The following is a 26231-nucleotide window of genomic DNA, read 5'->3' on the forward strand; positions in this document are numbered from 1 at the left end:
ACCTGTTCTTTGTAGTTAACTACACTTATTATTTTTGCTTAACTTAAAATCAATCTTTGCAACCACAATTTCATTTTCTTTAAAAGCTAATTTTCATAAGGAAAAGCACCATTTTATTTCCTTCACTAATGTCAACTGTATGATGAAAACCCATTCCTATGGATGATCCTAGAGCCACTATACTATGTTAGCTATGTTACCCTAGTGTAAGGTGATTTGGGTTTTATAAATTTTGTTGATAACACCCGTCTGGGCTAGAATCAAATGGCATGACTGCAATGGGGACGAACCACTAACCTAACATCACTTCGTATGTGTATTTCAAAAGTGTCTAATGGAGTATCCTCTAATCTACAAAAAATTTGAGGATGGGTTTTTTGATAATATCCTCATTAATCATTGAATAATAACCTCATTAGGTGTAGCAGTTTTTAGTATCCATAAGCTATTTTAAAGTTCATTATCAATATCATAGAAATATAACTAGAAGAAGCATGGGGAATCATTAACTTATTCTACTTAAAAAGGTGAAATAATTGTAGACATGATATTACATATTCTACTTTTTTGTGTTTACATGATGCCATCCAGTCCATGATTTTCAGTTGATTTCAAATACCGATAACCCTTGTAAATAGTTATGATATAAGGACTACCATGTTGGATATGCGGAAGTGTTGATAACAATTTGGTTGGAGTAATGGGGTTGATAGAGAGAAACACACAATTATAAAGGAAAATAAAATTAGGGAGAATTAAAGACTTTATTGTATTCTATCATACTCTCTTAATCAAATATTACGTAATCTCTTATTTATAACTGCTCACACTAAACAAAATAGAAACTCCTAAAAGTAACATATAGAAACCTTCTAAAACGTGACAATTCAAAAATAGAAACTAGAATAACTATTCAAAATAAAATATTCTCCTTTGACTTTTTAGAAAATAAATCTAATTTTAATATTTAGAAAGTTCCTAATTCAAGTTTACTTTTCGACATGCCCCCTTAAACTTGATTTTTTATTCCAAGTAAGATCTTCAACCTTCTAAAATCTTCAAACTTGTGAGGCTTAGTAAAAATATCCATAATTTGATTTAGAGATTTTGTAAATTTAATTGCACTGCTTTCTTCATAATACTTTCTTCAATAAAATGATATCTTGTATCAATATGCTTACTTCAATCATGGAAAATTGGATTTTTTTTATAATGCAATTGCAAATTTATTGTTCACATAGTGGATGCTTTGTTGTTGCTTGTGTCTCTTAGCTAGCAATCTCATTTTGTATTTCTCTTCTCCTTTTATGTTCTTCTTTGCTTTGTATGATTGTCTTACTCCAATTACCTTTTTCAATTTTGAAAAGGATTTTAGCTCCCATGTGTCATTCTTCCTTATTACTTTTATTTCCTCATCCATAGCATCTTTCCATCTTTGGTCTTGAATTGATTCTTCCAAACTTCTTGGTTCATATTTTGCAAAAGACAAAAAGGGTCAAATCATTTTGATTTTCTATTACCTCATAAATCTCTTATAGACTTCAATCCTTTGACTTGAGATTTCCAATGAGGATGATGTTATTGGAACTTTATGAGTTGATGCAGGTGATGATGAAAGTGGAGTAACAACCTCTTGTAAGCTTTCCTTTGTTTGTTATTCTTCTACATATAGGAGAGGAGTATCATAGTTGCCTTTTTAAGCATTGCAATCTCATGTTCTTCATTAAACTTGAAATTTCTACTAATAATTATCTCTTCATTGTTTAGAATGTATAACTTGTAGCCTTTGGAGCTTGAGTCATAACTAATGAAGATATATTTTTCACTCTTGTCATCTAACTTTCATCGCTTTTGATCGGGCACATGAGTATATGTAATGGAAATACTCTCAAATGTGAAACACTTGGTTTTCTTCCATTTCAAGCTTGTTGCAATGTTTTATTCCATATACTTCAATTAAGAGAATGATTTGACAAATAAACTACATAATCAATCGCTTCAACCCAAAATTATTTAGGCATATTCTTACTATTCAACTTACTTTGTGTCATGTCAAGAATAATTTTATTTTTTCTTTCAACCACAACATTTTGATGTAAAGAATATGGAACCATTCCCATGACTTTGACAATATTCTTCAAATTCACTTGATGTGAATTCATTTCCTCTATCGAATCTCATTGCCTTTATGTTGTGGTCAATGTCCTTTTCAAGAAGTGATTTAAATTTCTTAAAAGCACTACATATTTCAAATTTGTCTTCAAATAATACGCCCAAGTTTTTCTACTAATATCATCAATGAAAAGCAAAAGATATTTAGTCTTACCAAAAGAGTTTGGATGAATTGGGTCGCATACATCTACATGAATAAGCTCTAGAGACTTCTTTGCTCTTGTACTTGCTGCTTTTGGAAAACTATTTCAAGCATGTTTTCTAAGTAGACATCCTTCACATAATTGATCCGGGTGATCTATAGAAGACAATCCTCTCACCATATTTTTCTTGCTCAACAATTTCAATTCACTAAATTAAGATGTCCAAATCTTAAGTGTCAAATCCAAGAAGAGTCATTGACACAAGATTTTAGACATTCTATAACATCATTTTGAATGTTTAACAAAAACATTCTATTTCTTGTCATAGGCACATTAGCAATTAAATTGGCATGTTCATCTCTTATTGAAAGGCTTGGATTGTTCATGGGAATATCATAACCTTTTTTTTTTAAGTTGACCCAAACTTAGTATTTTATTTTTCATGTCGGGGACAAAGTAGATATTCAAGATAAATTGATGCCTTCCATTTTTCAAATGAATTAGGACACCTTTGCCTTTTACCATAATTTTTTATTCATCTCCAAAAGTAACATGACCACTTTCAGATTCAAGCTCCACAAACATATTTTTGAAACCACACTTGTGATTTCTTACTCCGGTATCAAGATACCATGTGTTTTTCTTTTCACTTTCTTCTTTATATGCCAACAATATGATAGGTTCTTCTTGATCTTTCTATTCAACATTACTGGCTTGTTCTTCCTTTATTGCCTTGGCCACGTCCACATCCATGGTTACGTCCACGTCCATAATTATTTTGACTTCTTTCACTAAAATTTTCTTCATTCGCTTTTAATGAAAGTTTTTTTGGGAGAATTTGTTCTAATTTTTCTTGGCTCTTCCTTTTTAATCTCTCTTCATGGGTTTGCAATGATCCCATAAGTTGATCAAAGGTCATAGAATCTAAATCTCTAGATTCTTCAATGGCCACAACAATATAATCAAACTTCAAATCTAAAGATCAAAGTATTTTTTTTCAATCACACGAGTATCATTTAAACTCTCACTGTTTCTTTTTAAGAAATTCACAATACCCAATACTCTTGAAAAATAATAGGAAATTGATTTCGATTCTTTCATATTCAAACCTTCAAATTCCCCTCTAAGAGTTTGAAGATGAACTTTTTGTACCTTATGTATATTTTGTAGTATCTCTCAAACTTCATTTGAGGTGGTTGCACTTGAAATCTTCTCAAAAGTGCCTTCATCCATTGCTTAATAGAGGATAGTGTGAGCTTTCTTGTTTCTCTTCCTCATATCTTTTTAAAAATCCCTTTGATTTGGGGATAAAGTGGTTTCATCTTATGATTCTTTGTTGTCTTTCTCTACAAATTCTCATGCATCTTGTGAACCAAGTAAAGCCTTCATCTTGATACTCTAATTGTCATAATTGTTTTTGTTGAGTTAGGGAACTTGAAATAGATACGTCTCATTGACCATTTTTTCATATGGCTCTGATACCAATTTGTTGGATATACAAAAGCGTTAATAACAATTTCACTGAATAATGGGATTGATAGAGAGAAACACACAATTACAAAGGAAGGTAAAATTGGGGAGAATTAAAAACTTTATTGTATTCTATCACACTCTCTTAATCAAACATTACATAATCTACTATTTATAACTACTCACACTAAACAAAATAAAAACTCCTAAAAATAACATATAAAATCTTCTAAGACTTGACAATTCAAAAATAGAAACTAGAATAACTATTCAAAATAAAATATTCTCTCATAACTTTTTAGAAACTAAATCTAATTTTAATATTTAGAAAGTTCCTCATTCAAGATTACTTTCCAACACATCATACTTCAGTATGTAGAATTTTTTTGAACCACTTTTAACTTGACTTGAGCAACATTACATGGTGAACCTTATGTAACAAAGTAGAGTAATTATTTATCTTGAATTTTCTTTTAAGCTGTGTGCGGTTGTCAAGAAAAAATTTTTTTTTTTCTTTTAATTCTAAAAAGATGGACTGTGAAAAGAATAAAGAGTAGGGGTTTCGAGTCCAGAGTCCTTTGCCTTTTGTCGATGCCACAGGTTTCTCTTATAAGAAGCGTTTTGGCTGAGTGGCATATGGGTTCAACGTAAACTGGACCGTGCTTGAACCGGAGCTCAAGGAAGGAGTGTGGAAGGCCTCGAGTACAAACAAAAATAAGAGAAGCAAACTGCGTAGAGGAGGCCTCCACGTTTCCCTACATGCAGATCAACAGGCTTCATTTGATGAGGAGCGAGCAAATCATGGGATGACATGGTACAATCCATACGGATTGATGTGTCGGCACTGGCAACTGAGCGTTGCACTTGCATGGCCCTCCACTTTGTCACTCCCTTGTCGCGCTGTCACTGTAGGCATTGCCATTTGGTTGGCAGTGAAAGTAGTTGTGACGGTGTAGAGGAGTGTTCGTTTTGGCTTTAAGGTAGTCTCTCATCCTCACTGCTCATCTAAAGAGATCGAAATCATGTTTGGAGGAGGACGAGGAGGGCGAGGAGGAGGAGAACTGCAAGAATTGGGTGTTCTGCCAATTCATCCCTATCAAGCCTCGTATCAGCAGATGCTCCTACCTCACCCTCAGCAAGGGATGGTTGAGGGCCCAGCTAGTTTTCCTATCCAGGTCCAAGAATACCGTCGCCCTTCCATTGTTTTGCCTTCTGATCTTAAACCACGCCTGCGATGGTCACCAGAACTTCACACTCTTTTTGTTGATGCTGTTAATCAGCTTGGCGGCCATGAAAGTGAGGACTTGCCTACTATTCTCTTATTTTCCCTGTTACCAATTTTTCATTTATGTGCCTTCTTTGGTTTCTGAAATGAAAAGGAGTTCTATTATTTCTTTTGTTTTGTATTCCGGTTGGTTCAATTTACTTTAGTTTATGTATAGTGTAGACTTCTTTTGGTGGAGTGCTTTGGGGGCCGGGTTTTACAAGTTGTGGTTCAATTTTATGACCTGGGGTTTGTTTTTTCAGGCCTACATCTGTGTCCTTCTGGTGGGTGTATATGTGGTTCAACTGGACTCTTTATATTTTTTTTTTATTTTTTGTATATATATATATTTCAATTTTTATGCACTTGTGTTTTTTGCAAATTATACCTATTTGTGGCATCAGAAGGAAGGGAGATTCTGGTTGCATGTGCCACAGTGGTTATTTTCTTAGCATATGAATTTCATTCTCCTAGGATCTTGTCAATTGTGGGTAATTACATCAATCCAATTAAATCAATCATGGCTGAATTTTTTATCTACAAATCTTTCCTGTGTTCCTGTTTGCACTTTTTCCAAGCATACTTTTGATCATTTGCATAATCATTTAATTTCATTTTTCATGTTTAATTCTTTTCTTTGTATTGATTTGAGATCTGCACAACATTGAGGTGTAGTTTGCCACTCTTCCTTTCATCCTGAATTGGCTTATTTTTAGTGATCAGATGAGATCTGCACAACAATGAACTGTTCCTCACATCTCCCTTTTCTTTTCTTCCTTGCAGATTCATACCACATTCTGTAGTTGATTCTATAGTATTCTCAAACATAGATGTATGTTTGCTGGGTATTGGTCGCATGCATGTTTGAGGGTCTAGGTTTTGTTCAACTTTTCTCCTTTTGAAGTATGATCTGACACTATAATTCTGATTTAGTGGCTTTCTTTGAAATCTAGCTAGCTGATTGATGGCAGGTGATGGCAACCTTGTCTGTTGGATAACTGGATTTTTTTTTTTTTCTTTTTTACCCTTCTGTTTTTGGATGTAGGATGGTCTTGTAGTTCTGGTATGATCAATTCTGAGGAGATTCTTCTGTCCCTTCCACATGCTTATTGGAATCTTTCATTTACCATGCTCAATGCTACTCATGGTTCTCATTGGACGATACTGTTGGAATTCCTTTTGTTGTTTCTTAAGTGGGTACTGATAATGTTATTGGATCCTTTGAGCATGCCCTTTTGTATTCCTTCCAAATCCTTTTTCTTCTGTTTCTGATATACGTGTGTGGCTCGTGTTTGTATTCGCCTTTAGTATTTGTCGCATTTGGTATTTGTCGCCTTTGAGATTTGTAGCATTCAGTATTTGGCTTTTCGTTGGATTGATTTTTAGGTTTTGTCGCTATTTCTGGTATTTTCCTTTGCATTTAGCTGGTGATAATTTGTTTTTCTCTAGAGGCATCCTTTTTTTGCCTGAATCACTATGTTCCCTTTTTTAGCATTAGAAGTTCTCATAGATCATGTTACATAGTAATCTGGATATGCCCTCCCCTTTGTGGTTATTTAAGAGTTACACAAGACAAAGGAGATTGAGATGAGCACTAAGATTAGAAATAACATAATTAGAGAAGAATGCACTATTGGGATGGTAGAGGCAGTACCAATTGGGGCGAAGATCCAAGTAGGCTGGCCAATGGTTTTTCCTTTGGTATTGAAGACCAATAACTGTCCTACTTGAGGAGTTATCTACCTTAAGTATAAGTGTTGCAAGGATGGAGGAAGACCAAGGGATGTTGGCTGTGGCAGTGAGAAAAGATATAAAAGGCTGACCCTGCATAGTCATGTAGAGCAGCATAGTGGGATTAGGCTTAGTTGAGTAGTCTAATCTGTGATGAATATAGAGCTAGTTAATAGGCTTGCAAGTTATGAAGCCAGAAAAAGAAATGAATCTTATTATGAACAAGAAACTAGAAAGGAAAAAACTGGAATTGAGGAAACTTCTTAACTATATTTAGGAGGCCAAGTTGGATTTGCTTTATCTGGAGAGGTCTGGGTGATAACTGCAGCACTAGTTCCATGTACTTAATTATTCAGTTTTCCAGTTCACCTTCACCATTGGCTATATCCTCATCCGATCCGATATATTTCAACCTTGATCTGTTTTGGTTATATATATATAGTTATTCATTTGCTCATTGTCTGAGCCTATGCCTTATTTGGAATGATTTCATACCTGATCTATCTTATTTCTCTCCTTCTCATTACAGGATATTTCTCAGTGACAAATAGGCTTGACTGTTTTGTAATTAGTATAATTTGTTTCAAGTCATTTGCCTATAATATGTCAATGCACCTCATTCCATTTACTAAATTTGGACAAGTATATCAATTAATACATCTCTTGTGCACTCTACTTGCAGAAGCCACCCCCAAGGCTATCATGAAGATAATGGCTGTAAGGGGATTGACTCTTTACCACTTGAAGAGCCATTTACAGGTACTTCCATCATTTAACATTTAATTTTATTTAGATGCTTAACACAAACTATTCAGTGTAATTCAAGTAATAGTGAAACTGCCATTTCCAATTACTGAAGGATGTTTATTGGTGTTTTACAGAAGTATAGGATGAGAATGCTTTCAGTAATTAAGGAGGCAACTAGAAGGACATCCCAACAAGGTAGGATTTTGTTTAATGCATCTTCCCTTCATGCCTGCAAATTTGACCTTATAATGTTGTATATGTACTTACTGAAAACTTGCTAGCGAAGTTGTCATCATATGAAGGAAGATTATAAGGCTTCATTTTCAATGTTGTGAAATAATTGTACTCGGAAGCAAGATGACAAAAGAGGTTGGAGAAGTAAAATATATGGTAACTAGCTATTGTCTTGGCAAATTGTGGAAAGCACGATAGCAATTGTCTACATCTCAACTATCTTGGTTTGGCTAGATGAGTCCCTGTGGGCCGCGCCACTCAGCTCTATCTTGGAACATTTCCTTCATTGAATCGAACATTATCATGTCGTTTCTCCCTACCTTCACCTAATATCATTTATCTTTAATTTTGTCCCTTCTAATTATAAGTTTCCAAAACTTTTAACAAAGTTAAACCAATTTCCAAGAAAATTGAACTGCTATAAATTTTGAAGTTTCTGCAGCATTATCATACAAGTTTTTTTCTCTTTTTCATGTTGAAACTTACCTTCTTTTTCTCTATGCTACCAAATGACTATCACAGCAGAGAAACAACGCAAAAAAGGAGGAACTTCATCATCCTCACTCCCAGAAGATAAGAATGAGTAAGAACATCCACCATCTTTTATCATGCATGAACACTGCAGCTTTCATTTTCTTTACTCTGCGACCATGCTACAGCTAGCTAACTTGACACATTTTTTCTGTTTCTTTGTTTGCTTGCTTTTCTTCTTTCTTTTCCTTCTTTTTTATTTTTTATTTTTGGTGATGGGATCTTTGCCGTTTACAGGGTTCACAAAAGTGAAGAGGAAGGGAAGAATAAAATTGTGCATGACTCGGAGGTTGACCCTGCAATTGTATATTTGAATTTGGATGATAAAGGGGATGATGATACAGACATTGCCATGGCAACCGTCAACCTCCCTGGGGTCAATATTGAGTCTCCATAGGAGGAACTAGATGACTGAATTATTAGAGTGGTTATCGAAAAGAATTATAGTTTAAAATAGAGATTTTTTCTTCTTCTTTTCTCTTTCTTTCTTTCTTTTCAGATTCTTGAGGGTTGCAAGGTTGGAAGCCTTGGCCAAGCCTTGGCCTAGCCTGGTCTTGCCCGTTAGGATACGGATATCTCAATAATTTGAGGACTTTTGAACTCAGAGATGCACTGGTAAATCTCTAGGATACTGTAGCTTGGTGGTCAGAACACGATCCAGAGGCTGGAACCCATGAGGTCTGTGGAAAATAAAGGCAAATGAGGTGCATGGGGTTGTGGTGGTGGCGATCGAGTTGTTCAATGGCACATGGTGGATGTAGGGATGAATGGATCGGCAGCCATGTGTCAGACCGACAGGGGCAGTACGCGTCAATTACATACAACATCATCAAGGGAACCACCATACCACATCATATTAATATGATTAGACTGTCATCGGCATCGTACCATAGCCTGACCTACTTCCACACAAAACAACCCCCATCGCCATCCCGAATATGACAACACATCCTGAAAACGTCCTTACCACTAGTTATGCAATGAATTTGATTTCCTTGATAACCACATAAGGATTAACCCATAAAAACTAGGGAAACTTGTGTTTTGATGGGGTCATTTGATAAATATATAGTTTTTGAAACTCAATTGTATGAAATATGATAACCAGATTTTAATATGGAAAATAATATTACTTTCATGCACTCTAAGCCGACCCCCTTTTTTGTGCCAAGATTGCCCTTTCAATCCCCATCACCGATCAAAAAAAATAGGTTACAATGGTGCGGTGGCGATGGACTGATGTAGAGCTGCGGCGACCTTGGCACCTCCGGATTTTTCTTCCACAACTGCATCCAAGCTTCCACAACAGCATCCAGACTGAAAAATCCGGTAGGCAAAGGTTGTGTTTTTCAGCCTGGCTCAAAAATCGTGGATTTAGGGTTTGTGAAATTTAAATCCAATGGCACAACAGCAAAGAGACCCCTAGAACAAATCCAAAAAACAACAAGGAGCAAAAAAAAACAATTTTTTTGGTTTTCCTTGGGGGTTTTGCATGGATTTTCTCGGAAATCAAACAATGATGAATTTTCCAGGAAATCGAATGGGGGATGGATTTTCTTGGGGATCAAACGGGGATTTTTTTTTGCTTCCTCCTCCGCCGTTGTGTTTTTTAGCCTGGCTCAAAAATTGTGGATTTAGGGTTCGTGAAATTTAAATCCAATGGCACAACAACAAAGAGTAGAACAGATCCAGAAAACAATAGGGACCAAAAAAAAACAATTTTTTTGGTTTTCCTTAGGGGTTTTGCATGGATTTTCTCGGAAATCAAACGAGGATGAATTTTCCTGGAAATCGAATGGGGGATGGATTTTCTTGGGGATCAAACGAGGTGTGAGTGGCGGCCGGTGATGACGCCGGCCGGCCGGTTTTACAGGAGGAGAGGTGATTCATGCCCAATTGGTGTCTCAGCTGATTCGTGTCCAGCTGGTGCTCCTTGGATGAGGGAGTGATCAACAAAATTTATACCTATAACACCATACACTAGGGTAGCAAATAAAAAGCTACTATAGCATAGTGGCTCTAGGATCGTTCACTGGGAATGATTAACAAGCAATCAAGGATACCAATTCCAAGTGAATTGGTCTTGTTTCATTTCATGGTTAGCTTAAGAAGTAAAACACAAATTTTGATTGGTAAAGGTTTAGACTTAAACTAACTAACTTAACAGAAGTTTGGAATAATTTAGGAAGAAAAGCATTCCTTGGAGATTTAGGTTCACTGGGGTGGTTCCTCATGCAAAAGACATAGCTCCGGTCAGATGGTTCATTTCCTCGCATTAGAGATTCAACTTAGAGTCAATTCTCTAACCGGTGATGTACAGAGACTCCTTCAATTAGATTTCACTTTAATTCTCTCACTGATGCAACTTGCAATGGTTTAAGCCTCTCACTAAGCCTTAACCATTCAAGGTGATCTTTAACCTTGGATTACCTGTCAAAAGCTCGCAAGAGATAACTAATGGATGTCTCCTAGGAGTCCAAAAGCTTATCAAGTGTTGGCTATTCTAGAAAATCCTACCCTGAATTCACCTCCCAGAGGCTCGCAAGGGGTAAACTAGTGCATTTCCATGGTTGGAAATCACTTGCCTTACCAAGTGTTGGCCCAGGTGACTCCAAGGTGTTTTAAGTTAACTAAAAACATAGAAATCACTAAAGGATTTCACTTCCTCTTCATTACTAGCTAAAACCACAGAGCTTTGCATTCTTGCACTTGGAACCTTCCCCGGCAACCTTAGCTCCAAGGAATTAGAAGTTTAGTTACTCATTCTCTGGGGAAAATTCCTCAGAGAATTCATAACTTAGAAATAAAATGAAAATACAAAGTGAGAAGGTAAGGCAGTAGAAAGAAAAGACCTTTACTTGCTTACCCAAAACATTTACAGAAGGAACTCCTCCCTGAGAACAGGCTCCCGAGAGGTATATATATCAAACCAATATAAAACTAATTGTTACAAAGATATTTAGTCTTTTTACTAACTTAAAAACTAAGGAATCATGTAATTGGTGGTTTACAAGGAGTATTTTGGGATTTAGACAACAAAAATCTAATGGAAAATATCTCCCAATGTCGGTAGCAAACTTCGGGAGGCTTCAGGAACCATTTCGCAGGAGAAAAATGGTGTCTACGAAATTTCGCAGACACCCAAGAGGGCTGCGAAATTATTTCGCAACACCGAGCTATCTTCACAGGGCTGCGAAGTTGGCTTCCACCTTGAGGTTCCCAGCTCCCTTCTCGCGGCATGGTTCGTGTATCGTCAGAAGGAGAAACACCTTACTGTACAAAAGTGCTGCGAAATCACTTCGCAACAAAAGGGTGATTTCGCAACACTTTGCAAAATGCTTCCTTCAGCTCGGAGTGACTGGCTTGTAATGGCTGCAACTTCTTCGTTTCAACTCCGAATTGCACACCGTTTGAAGCATTGGATTGTTGACTTCCTGAGCTTTGAAATGGTATATATCATGCATCATTTGAACTTCAGAAAGTGCTCCAAAAGTGGCTGCTACGACTGTCATCAAGAATAAGCTTCATGGCAGATTCTCTTTGCTTTTTCTCCTTGCAATCCAGATTCACTCTTGGCAAATGAATTCTAAGCTTTGCCCAAGATTCCTCAAAGCTCTCCTCATTCTTGACTTGCTTTGGTGATCAATATACTATCAAAAACACCAAAACTTACACAAAGTGATCAAAATTGCTTTAAAGGATCCTTAACATGCCAATTGAGTTAAAAGGCCTAAACTACTACTCAAAAGTGTTTAAAAGGATTAATTATAGGCTATCAAATAGCACTTTTTGAGTAGTAATCAAGAGGCGGATGGTGGGTACGAGAGGAAAAAAAAGAAAAAAAAAAGGGCAATCTCGATATAAAAAGTGCAGCCAACTTAAAGTGCATGCAAAAGATATATTTTTTCAATTAAAAGCTGGTTTTCAGATTTGATAAAGTTGGGTTCCAAAAATTATATATTTACTAAATTGGCCCCTCAAAACACAAGTTTCCCTAAAAACTATGCTATGAATATTCTATAAACGTTAAAGCCTTCGAAATAAACATAATGAAGGCATTTAGAATGCCATGTAACCAATGTCATCTTTATCACTTTCCCATAATCAACCCGGTAGGAAGCAACTATAAAATAAAGGAGATCCAACCCAAAATGCGGTAGTGGAAAAAAGACGGAACCTCTCATATGTTCATCCTCCCTACGATCCATAAGTAACTTGCTCATCAAAGAGGGGTCGACCTAAATGACCCTACCTCTTTCATATATCTCTACTTCTCTGCTTTGCAAGGTCACAAAGTTGGTTCAGCTCCATTTGGAGGACAAAATAGATTGGAATCCTCCAAAAACTATACATAAAATCTTTCATCTACACCTAGTTAGTCACATTTTAAACCAGAACTAATAGTAAGCAATTATAAATCGATTCTCTAATAATGCAAATACATGACCAAATGATAGAAATGGAACATAGTGAGAATGGCTGGTTACATGGATAATTATAGGAAGTTAGTCATTGCCCAAGTCCCCTTGGACCACAACCCTCCCGAAGGAGTCTCGTTAGGGAAACTAGGCACTTGAGGATCCATTTGACCAAAAGAGAATCCACAAATTTTAAGGGAGAGCGACAAGTCCCATGCAACAAGGAGATGAGCGAGTGTGCGCTAAACCTGGCCTGACCGGAAGTGCACACTTGCTTGCTATATTCCATTAAGCCTCTTACCTTACAATCAGTACTTGGAATCACCTCTATGCCATTTACAAAAGCTAGCCTTAGAAAGGAAACATAGCAAGGTTTTATCATCCCTAAATTCAATTTGTTCAATGGATATAGGCAACCCTCTAAGCACCTCCACACATTCTTCAAAAGATGATTCTCACGTAAGGAAAAAACCTTCTACTCTACAAAGTTTTTCCATCTAGCTTACAAAGACTAACCATTATAAGTTGCGACCCACTTAATGTGGGACTAGCTCGACAGGTCACTCACTATATAGTCTTTCGTGGAGTACCCCCATTCTAGTGAACCTTAGGAGTTGGGAGCCACCTTCACCATCAAGTACATCCACTTTGTACAACAACAAAAAAAAAGGGGTAAAAGGCTCTATTCCAATTTCCAAGTGTGAAAAGCGACTGGAGAATCTATGTGAGCGTATATACAACGATTCAGCATGCAGCTCTCACAGATCAAGGAATATACCACGCAAGCAACAATAATGACCTTTAACAACCTCCCAATAGGAGCAATCCCAAACCAAAGACCAACAATGAGGTAGTAACAACCGATTAAGATCAAGGAAAGATAAAAAAAAATGTTGACATCAGAAGAACAAATACCCTCCTCTCGTGTACACTCCCCTCAAGGTATCATATAGATAGAACCTATAGGAGATCAAAGTTATTGGTGACGCCCAACCACCCTAAGCTTTGATCTCTGGAGAAATTAACCAACATCCTAACAAATAGTGCGACTACCATGTATGAAGATTGTGGTCACTTGACAAACTAGTTTTGTAGTCTCAAGGGGTAGGTAAAGGAAATGATCAAATGAGGAAAGTTGAAAGAGTTTGTGCATGGTAAGGAAGACTAAAGCAGTGAAAGCAAGATGAGGAGATCTTGGCTACAACCTCACCCAATATATTTGCCACCTACCACAGTTACTATATAGTGCATAGGGGGCTATTAGTCACTTGGGGTCAAAGTGAGAGGTTCAAGAACTATGCCGACAAACAAATGAAACAAGCGTTGCGTAGATGATGGCACAAGTGGCCCATGAAGGAATATTTTACGATCTACTCACCTTTTTTCTAACCAAGAGTAGTGGAGAGTTAGAATAATATGGGACCCATTTACTCATCTTACATTATTTGCAGTGGTAGATCAATCGTCCCCCTACAACATCATCATGGGGTGCCCTCAAATCCACAATCTCTAACAACCCCCTCGTCCTACCACTAGTGAAGATATCAAAAATCAACCCACCTATGAGTAAGGACCTAACACCACCATGTTAGATGACATAGGGTTGGATCTGCTTAATACTCTGGGTGGATGCAAGTGGAACATTATACAACAAAGATACAGTGGAAAGGCATATGAAGTGAGTCTATTTAATCCTTAAAGATGAGACTATCGGAAGAGGAAAGGCTCTCTATCCAGTAGGAGTTGTCCACACGAAAACTCCACATATTTATCTATAATTATACTTACAAGCTCGAAAAAGCATCATCCACAAGAGACTTAGACCAGAACGTCAACAAGGTAATTGTGTGCCTAGCAATCTACAACAATTGAAAGAGATTTTGGGTCTTAATCGTTTCATCTATGGCATTGAAGTTGTCTTTATATACATTATGTCTTCATCTAAACACATCTACCAGCCAACACACCCTTCTGCACACTTGACAGTTGAAACTCTATCTAAAAGGGCACCCAAGAGATGTTGCATCTTGTTCATCTTGCTCAGGAGTTTATCCAACCACCTGCCTGCTCAACATACATGTGTTAGAAATGTCTGACTCCTTCTTTTGGGCAAAACTTGCTCATGGTTTTATGCTTAGTCGAAAGCACTCGTACGGAATTAAGAGGCTATAATAGTTACCAACAATATTTGGTAGGTATGTACTTTGAAGCACCTTGGGTGTTCAAAATCAGATACACCTTAAGCAGTCATCCAAATTACCCAACCTCAACAAGGAGTCATAAAAAAGCACAAGAATTATCTTAATATCAACTCACATATGAGTTAACTAAACATAAGAAATTAAATCTTATCACCTAAGCAAGTGGTCAACTAAAGTCTAGATAAGTCTTCTCTAACACACCTATTCTATGATCTCTAGCTCATTTATTTTATTTGGAGAAGGAAAATGGTGAAAAACTAATGTCTTACAAGTTAAGAAAACCTTTCAACTGAAAAATTAAGGCCTAGTTAGTCTCAAAACCATGGTTCTTATTGACAATCTAGCCAAAAATAAATTGTCAAAATAAACAACCAAAAAAGATCTAAAAGTATTTTTTCTTAGAACCTTGAAGAAAACCCTAACTTGAAACCCCATCTCTTGTATTAGTCCTCTTAATTCAGGATATCTCTTTGTTGAACCACCCCCTATGGTTGTACATGAAAGTTATCTTGATGCAAACTTAACCCCACACTCCTTTAGATACAAATCACCTCTATGCTAAGCTGACCTCTGTACTTTCGGGTATAAGTCACACTTACACATGTTAGGTCAAATTGTGTCTCTGGTTATGGGTCAACTTTGCACCAAACCAACTTCTATCTTTGACCCTAGGATGTCCCTACAAAAAAAAAATCAACCTAAAAAAGACCCTTAGATATGTGTTTTCCAACAAAAAGGTTGAATCGATTGTCAAAACCCAAAGTAGTTAGTCACAACTATTCTAATATGTAGAGAACTCAGCTTAACCCTTTCTACTCTCCAATTTTGAAACATTACTAATTCTAGAAATTGTATGCAAACTAAACAACTAAACTTACCTATTAACTTGTGACATGGGAACTATTTTAGAAAAGGTAAGACAGGTTATAGAATGAGTCCACCTCACAATATGATTATCCAAACAACAGATCGGGAATCTCAAACTAGCATATAATGATAACCTCTTAACTAGAAGCAATAAGTTAGAGAATCTAACAAAGAGATCGGCCCAAGTAGAAACACATCCAAGAGCCTCACCTAGGAGGGAAGAAAAAAGTTAATGCATTAGTAGACCTCTAATAGTAAAGTACGACATTATAACTTTACAACAAATAACCCAGGATTTTAGTGTTACCTGCAGCCTGCCTTATTTCCAATTTGTGGTTAGTGACCCACAAAAATTGTACATTACTTATATGGAGCTAAAGTAGCAACACATGTCAACCCCACGGGAAGCTCATCTTAAGGTCGGAAAGGTCCATCAGACTCAATGCAAGATAAAGGATTCTCAAAGAATAGCATTACAAGACACTGTGATCCCATTATTAGTTTATCATAAACTGAAAATCCTTCAAATGACCAAGCTTGCAGTTAAACAAAGTTGAGACGTAAGTAGGAAGAACTAGATGCAAAGGTCTAGTGATTAAAATTACAAGTTGACTCAACCCTAGAGGCATCAAAGCATTGGAATAAAGTTTGTGAATCACCTACCACTCCTGTTTTGCTTCAAAAAATCTACCTATTCACTATGTGTCCTTGAGGTTCAACTTGCACAATGGCATGGGAAACCTAATCGAACATTTTTACAATTAAGTCGACAACTCATGACACCAATAGACAACTGTAAAGGGCTACTTTGCCAAGTTTTGCCTACCAACTTACAATAACCACTCTGATATGGTTCTACTAATTGCTCGGACAATTGAGACGTGGGTTCACCCAACTCTATGAGCTATTCCTGAAACAATACACCTGTAACTTCCGACCAAGGAAAAATGTGAACTATCTCTTCAATTTGAGGTAAATGCCTGAGGAATCCTTAAGAAAATTGTTTATCAACTCATATTAGAGATAATACAAGTAGAAAACAACTATAAAAGAATTATGGTGGTGGCCTTGAGAAAAGCCTACCTCTAGGAATTCCACTACTCAAGTCATACCAAAAAGAAACCTATTCACCACGAAAGAGCTATTCACTACAAGAATAATTGGAAATAGTGACATAGTTTTAGCAGGGGTAAATTAAATTTGCAACTAAAAATAATATATAGTTTCATTCATATTTTAGGTGCATCTAAAAGGAATTGTATTGGCGATAAACTTCCTAGAAATATATAGTCACGATCACTGTTGAAAGTGCAATCATATGTTCTCCTATTATTGCACTCATTTTTAGACTGCTACCATAGATATCCCTATTAGCCTGACTTCCATTGGGCCGCTACCACATACATATTACAGTTGAACACCTATTTCATGCCCTCCTCGATAGTCATTGAACTTTTCTCCAAGACTCCAACTCCTAAAGCCCTAAAACTCTCATGTAAGTTTATCCATGATTTTTCTTCCTAGTTATTTTTTTAGGGTTTCTATAGTGTCTGTTCTTTTGATTTGATCTTTTTATTTCGTATCTAGTGATCTGTAATCTTGTTTTCTATCGATTTAATTGATAACTTGAATAAGTTTCGTCCTCAGTTTTCTCTATTTCTTAATTACACTTGTTAGTGGAGGAATTAATAGTTGGTGAAATGAAGATGACTTTATATTTGCAAAAAAATTCCTAGAAATGGATCATTTTTACAAATGCTCTTTTTTTTCCTTTTCCCTTTCTATTCTGAAATTTCCCACTAAAAGTCCGAAACTACAGAATTTATCTGATTTTTGAGTTTGTTGGTGAAAATTTCCAGTGAATGATGATTGGAGTGTAGTTTTTGTGTGTAGGTTTGGTTTTTGAAATGGAAGAGTTTCTATGGAGGCAGATACACAACTAAGAGGGAGGTGAGTTTCTTCGTTCTTTTTCATCTCTCTATTTCCTTTTATCTTTCAATTTTTTTAAGTAGTTAGACGAAAATTGGATAATAGTTTGGAACATATCCTCAAAATAATGACTTGTAGACGTGTTTTTCATTTTTAAAAATACAATGCACTTGGAAAATTGAAATTTGAAATCGACCCAAATAACAAAAAAAAAGTTTTCTAATTAGTTCTTTCTTCAACACCTTTATTTGCATTTTTCTACAACAAAATTTCTTTCTTTTTTTTTTTTTTTTTTTCATTGAAAATCTAAAATTATTGGATTTATTCTATCTTAAATTATTTTCTAATTTTTTTTCCCTAAAGATTTAATTTGTGCTGAATTTTTTCACTATAATTATGAATAGGTTAGATACCTGTGACTTGATTAGTGAAATAGCATAAAAGAGAAAATCTTAAATAAGGATAGATATTTTGGCATACTTGCATTTTTCGTTCTCTTGCAAAAGACTTGAAGCTCATACTATTGAACAGTTTAGTGATGATTGAAATTCGATTGAACCCACAAAATAATCACAAATATAAGGATTTTTATAAGAAAACTTTTAACATTTTTGCTTGGAAACTCGAGGTCATGCTTAGAATTGTTGGAAGTTAAACTTAGTTTAGAAACTTTCTAAATATTACAATTAGATCTAGTCTCCAAAAATCAAGAAAGAATATTTCATTTTGAGTAGTTATTTTAGTTTCTATTTTTGAATTGTCAAGTCCTAGAAGGTTTTTATATGTTATTATTAGAAGTTTCTATTTTATTAAGTGTGAGTGTCTATATATAAATGATTATGTAATATTTGAACAAAAGAGAGGTGGAATATAATAAAAATTTTAATTCTCCCCTATTTTATCTTTCTTGTAATTGTGTGCATTTCTCATCAAACTCATTACTCCAACAAATTGGTATCAACGCTTCTACATACCTAATAAATTGGTGTCAAAGTTTCCACACACCCAACAAACTGGTATCAAAGCCATACAAAAAAAAATGGCAAATGGGATGTATCCTTTTCAAGCTCTCCAACTCAACAAAGACAATCATGACAATTAGAGTATCAATATGAAAGTTTTACTTGGCTCACAAGATGCATAGGAGGTTGTAGAGAAAGGCTACAAAGAGCCATAAGATGAAACCACTTTATCCCTAAATCAAAGGGATTTTTTTAAAAGATATGAGGAAAAATGACAAGAAAGGTCTCACTATCATCTATCAAGCAATGTATGAAGGTACTTTTGAGAAGATTTCAAGTGCAACCACCTCCAAAGAAGTCTGGAAGATATTATAGAATATATACAAGGGAGTTGATAAGGTATGAAAGTTCATCTTCAAACTAGAGAGGAATTTGAAGGTTTGAATATGAAATAATTGAAATCAATCTTTGATTATTTTTCTAGAGCATTGGCTTTAAAAATAAACTGTTAACGTTTAAATGATACTCATGCGATTGAAAAAATACTTCGATTTCTAGATTTGAAGTTTGATTATATTGTTGTTACCATTAAAGAATCTAAAGATTTAGAATATATGGTCATTAATCAACTTATGAGATCATTACAAGCCTATGAGAGAGATTAAAAATGAAGAACAGAGAAAAATTGGAACATGTTCTTCAAACAAAACTTTCATTAAAAGAGAATGAAGAAAACTTTAATAAAAGAAGTCAAAATAACCATGGTCGTGGATGTGGTCATGGATGCAATCGTGGATGTGGCTAAGGCAATAAAGAAAAAGGTTGTTTCAATTCATCGAACAATGAAAGAACAAGTCAAAACTCATATTCCATAAGAGGGAGTGAAAAATGGCACAACTCAAGGCAAAATGAAAGGGGAAAGTATGATAAATCCCAATGTTATAATTGGAAGAAATATGGTCATTATGCTTATGAATGTAGAAGTTCCATTAATAATATTATAGGACAAGCCAACTAGGTTGAAAGGAAATATCAAGAAGAACCTACTCTGTTGTTGGAATAAAAATTAGAAAGTGAAGAGAAAAACACATGGCATTTTGATACCAAAGCAAACAATCACATGTGTGGTTTCAAAAACATGTTTGTGGGGTTTGATGAATCAAAAAATGGTCATGTTACTTTTGGAAATGCATAAAAAATCTCAGTCTAAGGCAAAGGTAAAATCTTAATTCATTTGAAAAATGGAAGCCATCAATTTATCTCGAATGTTTACTATATGTCCAACCTGAAAAATAATATATTAAGTTTGGGTCAACTCTTAGAAAGGTTTATGATATTCATATGACAAAAATCAAAGCCTTTCAATAAGAGATCAATATGTAAATTTAATTACCAATGTGCCTATGATAAGAAAGAGGATGTTTTTATTAAAAATTCAAAATGATATTGTAAAATGTATAAAATCTTGTGTCAATGATTTATCTTGAATTTGATAGTTAAGATTTGAGCATCTTAATTTTAGTGGATTGAAATTGTAGGGCAAGAAAAATATCGTGAGATGAATACCTTCTATAGATCACCCAAATCAATCATGTGAAGGATGCCTACTTGGATAGCATGCCAAAAATAGTTTTCCAAAAAAAGAAACTACAAGAGTAAAGAAGCCTTTAGAGCTTATTCATGCAGATGTATGCGACCAAACTCTTTTGGTAAGAATAAATATCTTTTTACTTTTAATTGACAATTTTAGTAGAAAATTTTGGATGTATTTTTTAAAGGAAAATTTTGAAGTCTAGTGCTTTTAAGAAATTTAAAACACTTGTTGGAAAGAAAAGTGGTCACAATACAAAGGTAATGAGATCCACTATAGGAGGCAAATTCACATCAAAAGAATTTAAAGAATATTGTAAAAATCATGTGATTCATCGACCTTTAATAGTTTCATATTCTCCATAAAAAAAATGGTGTAGTTGAAAGAAAAAAATAAACTATTGTTAACATGGTTCAAAGTATGTTGAAAAGTAAGAAGATGCCTAAAGAATTTTGGATTGAAGCAGTTGATTATGCGGTTTATTTGTCAAATCGTTCTTTTAATTGAAGTATATATAATAAAACACCGCAACAAGCTTGGAATTGAAAAAAAAAAATCAAGTATTTCACATTTGATAGCATTTAGAAGCATAGCATATGCTCATATGTCATATCAGAAGTTATTAAAGTTAGATGATAAGAGTGGAATATATATTTTCATTGGTTAGAACTCAAGCTCCAAAGGCTACAACTTATATAATCCAAACAATGGAAAGACCATTATTAGTAGAAATGTCTAGTTTAATGAAGAAGAAACATAGGATTGGAGTACTCAAGATGGAGATTATGATACTTTTCCCCTCTAAGAAGAAGAAAAAGAGCAAATGATAGAAAGCTTGTAAGAAAATGTTACTCCACTTTCATTACCATCTCCATCAACTCACGAAGTTCCAACAACATCATCTTCATTAGAAAGCTCAAGTAAAAGGACACCAAATTTTAGAAGTCTACAAGAGATTGATGAGGTTAAAAAATAAATAAATAAAATGATATAACCCTCTTTTGTCTTTCTACAAATTATAAGTCAATAGGTTTTAAAAAAAAATAATTCAAGACAAAAAATGGAAAGGTGCTATGGATGAGGAAATAAAAGTAATAAGGAAGAATGACACAAGGGAACTAAAATCTCATCCAAAAATGAAAAAGACAATTGGAGTAAGATGGGTGTACAAGGAACAAAAGAATGCAAATAGGGAAGTAAAGAGATATAAAGTAAGATTGGTGACTAAGGGTCACAAGAAACAATAAGGCTTCTACATCAACAAGAAATCATCAATTACATTATCAAAAAATCTAGTTTTTCATGATTGAAGGAAGGGCATCAATACAAGATATCATTTTATTAAAGAATGCATCATGCAGAAGAAAGCACAACTAAATTTTGTAAAATCTCAAAATCAAATTGCAGATATTTTTACCAAGCCTTTCAAGTTTGAAGATTTTAAAAGGTTGAGAATGCTACTTAGAGAAAGAAATCAAGTTTAAGGGGGAATGTTAGAAAGGTAAACTTGATTTAGAAACTTACTAAATATTAGACTTAGATATAGTCTCTAAAAGTCAAGGAAGAATATTTTATTTTAAGTGATAATTTTAGTTTATATGTTTTAATTGTTACGTCCTAGAAGGTTTATTTATGTTATTATTAAGAATTTCTATTGTATTAAGTGTGAGTGTGTATAAATAAGTGATAAGTAATATTTGAATAAGAGAGAGTAGTGGAATACAATAAAGTTTTTAATTCTCCTTAATTTTATCATCTTTATAATTGTGTGTGTTTCTCTATCAACCTCGTTACTCCAATAAATTGGTATCAATGCTTCCGCAAGCCCAACAAATTGGTATCAAAGTTTCCAAATACTCAACAAAAATCTCCTTTGGAACTAGCTTGTCATCGATTGAGCGTTAACCCAACTATGATGATGATTCAACATAAAATCTCAAAGCAACAATAGATCACCACAAGCAAAGGTTAGACTATTGATCATAGGATTTATAAAAGATATCTACTACCTTGAATTGCTAACTAATCTTATGGTGGTCCCATAAAAGAACACAACATGGAGAATATGCATTTTCTAACCGATCTCAATAAGGCAGGCCCAAAAGATAGCTACCACTCTCTAATAGCAATTAGTCGATGCCTCCATTTGGCATAAACTTCTAACCTTCATGGATGGTTAATGGGGTATAATCAAATCCCTATGTTTGAACGAGACCCATGCAAAAACAATCTTTGTCACTAGAAAATGAGTATTTGGTTGTCAAGTCATACCTTTCAGGCTAAAAAACGCATGGACCACATTCCAACGAATGATAAACCAAGTGTTTGCCAAAGAAATAGGTTATACTATGGAGGCATATGTAAAAGACATGTTGGTAAAAAGTAGGCGAAGAAATAATCATCGTAATTATCTCACTCATTTCTTTGCCATACTATGAAAACATAAATATATAACTTGAAATTAATTTTTATAAAGATTTTTAGTTTTATATTTTTGTTTTCTTATGATGGGATGTAATTCATCATATAAAAAGTTGTGTCATATTTATGTCCCATGAACAAATGTTTTTTTATCCATCCAAGGATTCCAAATATGAGTTTCACAATCACAATATGGAGGTTGGTATTGTTTCTCTTTATAAACATATGAAAATAACTACTCAACCTACAAATGTAGCCTATTAAGCTATTAAGTCTCCATATGTATGTATACTTAATATAGTTTTCTATTTAGACAATGCTACAATGTGTCATTAAGGATAAGAAAATAAAATATGTTGTTATAACATTTGTTACTAAAACACTCAACCATAGAATAGTTATAAAGGGATAATCTTGTTACTTAATCATTGGTAATTATAATTTCATAAATTTGCTTAAAATGTTATTTTATTTTTTTATAAATTATTTTCTTTATAATACTTATCAAATATTAAATCACAATAAGTGCCACACCTAGCTAGCTACTATTTAAACAAGGGAGTTAGACATGATAATGGGTATGGATGCCATTAATGTGTGGTTCAAAATTGGTTGTCTCTTCGATCTTAAAGAACTTTCATCTAGTTTTACATAGAGGCCCCCAATTATCTTATATCAAGGAGTGCCTTCTTCAATCCAATAATGTGTTTGGCTGTAAAGGATGTTCAAATGGGAAAAGACATGAACAAAAGTCGAAGAAAAAGAAAAGTGCAATCTTTCCATTATTTTAGTAACTCATATCTCTATCAGCTGCCCATTATGCCCCTTCTTTTTTATTCTTTTTGTGCCACTAGTAACCTGTAATTATTTTTTAACATTTGAAATGTGAAATTGAAATTTTGATTGCATCATGTGCAGCATTATCATTATGTACTTTAGTATTTGTAATTGGATATTTTTTTTATAATATATGACAAAACCTATGTATTAAATCCATATAATCACATTGCTAAAAATTACAAAGTTTATTTTATATAATGTTAAAATTTTATTACAATTGTATTTATATTTTATAAAATTATATTAATTAGGCTAAATTCGCATTCTATAGTTTGAAAAAAAATTTCAAGGGAAATAAAAATGAAAAATAAGAATTAGAATTAATATATTTCCTAATGGTATAATATTAAAAAACTAACAAAAATGTTATAATAACTTATTAATTACTTTTTATTTTAAACTATTATTATTAATTTCCATATTTATAGATTAATTTATTTATAAAAAATCTATAATTTATTGGATGAAAAATTATCATTTTAAATTTATTATTATAGATTGTTTAAAATTTATGCTCTAGGTCTTGGTAATTATTTTAAATCAAATAAATTTCATTCATATATATAATGTAATTACAAATTTATTATAAAGTTGTATATTTTTTAAAAAAATTATATTGTTAGTTGGTTCTTAAGTGAATTTTGTCTTTTGATACACTTCATGCGATTCAACCTAAAATTAATATGTTTTAAAATATATCATACAAGTGACAAATCATTAATAAAACATACCATTTTAAATTTTGTCAACTAACAAACCACGTGGCCATGCATAGTTTTCCTACAACGTGGCCCTAAGTGCTTACATCATGTGGTCAATTTAACACGTCATGAGGGGTTGACTTAATTTTTCTGACTTCCGGATGGATTGGTGTAAACGTCAATATAGAAGGCAATAAGATAATCAAAGACTGCTCCCCATGTGCTTACATCATATCCGAAAAGATCCAAGGAGTGACGAGCACTGAAAATTTTGAAAAATATATTTACCTCTTTCATTAATTTTTCAGGCAGGAATTAAAAGGATTGATTATCCGGATGTGCGTCCCCAAGTCATCATAAACTATTAGAAAGAAATGTCTGAACTCTGAACTCTATTTTATTTATTAGTATTAACTTTCTTAAAAAATAAAAATAAAAAATAAAAAAAGTTAAAATGTTTTTCTAAAACTATTGCTAGATGACCAGCATGCACCTTTTATTTATCATTGGCTAGTAAAATAAATAGTAAGTGGTATCAATGTAAAAAAATAAAATTAAAAAAATTAAAAATTAAAATAAAGTGTAACTTTTATTGTATTAAAGAAATGCTTATCCCACCATCATTTTTATTTCATTTTAAAGTCTTTTTTTGGATAAGTTTTTACATTCACCTTCAATAAGAAATTAAGTCAAAAGCGAAGTTATAATTTTAATAGTGTTGTATAAAAGATAGTGAATGACCATCACATTAAAGAATGATAAATAATTGTAATATTATTCCCAAAAGTAAATACAAATCTTTTTTTTTTCATTATTAATATTAAACTAAAAGTTGACATAACAAAATAGATCATACCATATCATCATAAGTGAAATAATATTAAGAATTATTATAGATTGTGGTATGAAAGCATATCAATCACGCGATCTGAGTCAAACTATGTGTTTCAATGACACATATATAATATGATTTTTGCTATAGAAAAGGTTCAAATCATCCAACTTAGCTTAAATTGATGTTTTAACCCTAACTATTAATCTAATATATATATTTTGAGTTCAAAATTTCTAGTTTGAGGGAGAAAATGATGCAAGTTGTAAAAAAAACAATTTCAACCAAGGAAGAGAATGGGTTAAATATGCATAAATAAGAGACTTGAGACTCGTGGAGAATGATGAGACCTAATAAAAGGAAAAACCACCAAGTCATAGGCATGAAAGATAAGCAACATATGTTATGAAGAGATTTAGAGAGCAAGAAAACATGGCAAAAGGAGGTTAGAGGTTATAACTTAAGGTTCAACATGGGAATTGAAATTCAAAATTTAGTAGCAATACATATTTTCACTTTTAGGTGAATTCTAGAACACTTCCTAAGATTAATTTTGGACAAGCTATATATTAGGAAGTCAAAAGTCTAATACTTTAAAGATACACAAATTAAAGCTAAAATAAAGAAGTTATGGTCATTCTAAGTTAACTGATCAGAACAAGTATTGATTTTGAATTTGAAATACAACTTACCAATTCAAAACCAATTCAAAATAATGCCAATTTCAAACTCCTCTACTACCAAGTGAAGAGAGACAACTTCTCAATTCAAAATTCAATTTGAAAATGGTGCAATTTCAAATTAGGCCATTACCACTTCGAGATTACTTCTCCTCCACCTTGAAACCTGCACTTTTGACACTCCATCAACCCTTAGTGGATCCCAAACATTTGGAAAGTTTTATTTTATTATTTTTTTAGTTATCTTAGGTAATTATTTGATGAATCAATGACCAATTAGAAGATGTTATGTGTCTTTTTAGCATTAGGCTATATATATTCTTTATTTTAAGGTTTGAAGATTTATGAAACATAAATAGAGAGATTGATATCTTCTATTAAAATTGGGAGAATTACCCTTTAGGGTAGGCTGGGGAAACATATGATCGAAAAGGGTGGGTATATATAATAATTCTTCTGAAGGGTGGGGTGAAATTATGGTAATTCTTCCAAAGGCC

The 26231-nt window shown here is 33.7% G+C and overlaps 1 protein-coding gene across 2 annotated transcripts; it reads left to right on the plus strand.

The window, feature by feature from the left end:
* Positions 1-4805: 4805 nt before the first annotated feature.
* On the plus strand, positions 4806-8771 carry LOC100852999 (myb family transcription factor PHL12). Of its 2 annotated transcripts, none has more exons than XM_010651114.3 (5): positions 4806-5081; positions 7463-7539; positions 7662-7722; positions 8284-8344; positions 8530-8771. In XM_010651114.3, exons 1-5 carry the CDS (start codon positions 4808-4810, stop codon positions 8687-8689), a joined length of 633 nt encoding a protein of 210 aa, XP_010649416.1. In that variant the 5' UTR covers positions 4806-4807; the 3' UTR covers positions 8690-8771. The 2 variants fall into 2 exon arrangements, with proteins under 2 accessions (XP_010649416.1, XP_010649417.1); XM_010651115.3 differs by having other exon boundaries at positions 8287-8344.
* The last annotated feature ends 17460 nt before the right edge of the window (positions 8772-26231 follow it).

The sequence above is a fragment of the Vitis vinifera genome, chromosome 4, assembly GCF_030704535.1.
Source record: "Vitis vinifera cultivar Pinot Noir 40024 chromosome 4, ASM3070453v1".
Lineage (NCBI taxonomy): Eukaryota > Viridiplantae > Streptophyta > Magnoliopsida > Vitales > Vitaceae > Vitis > Vitis vinifera.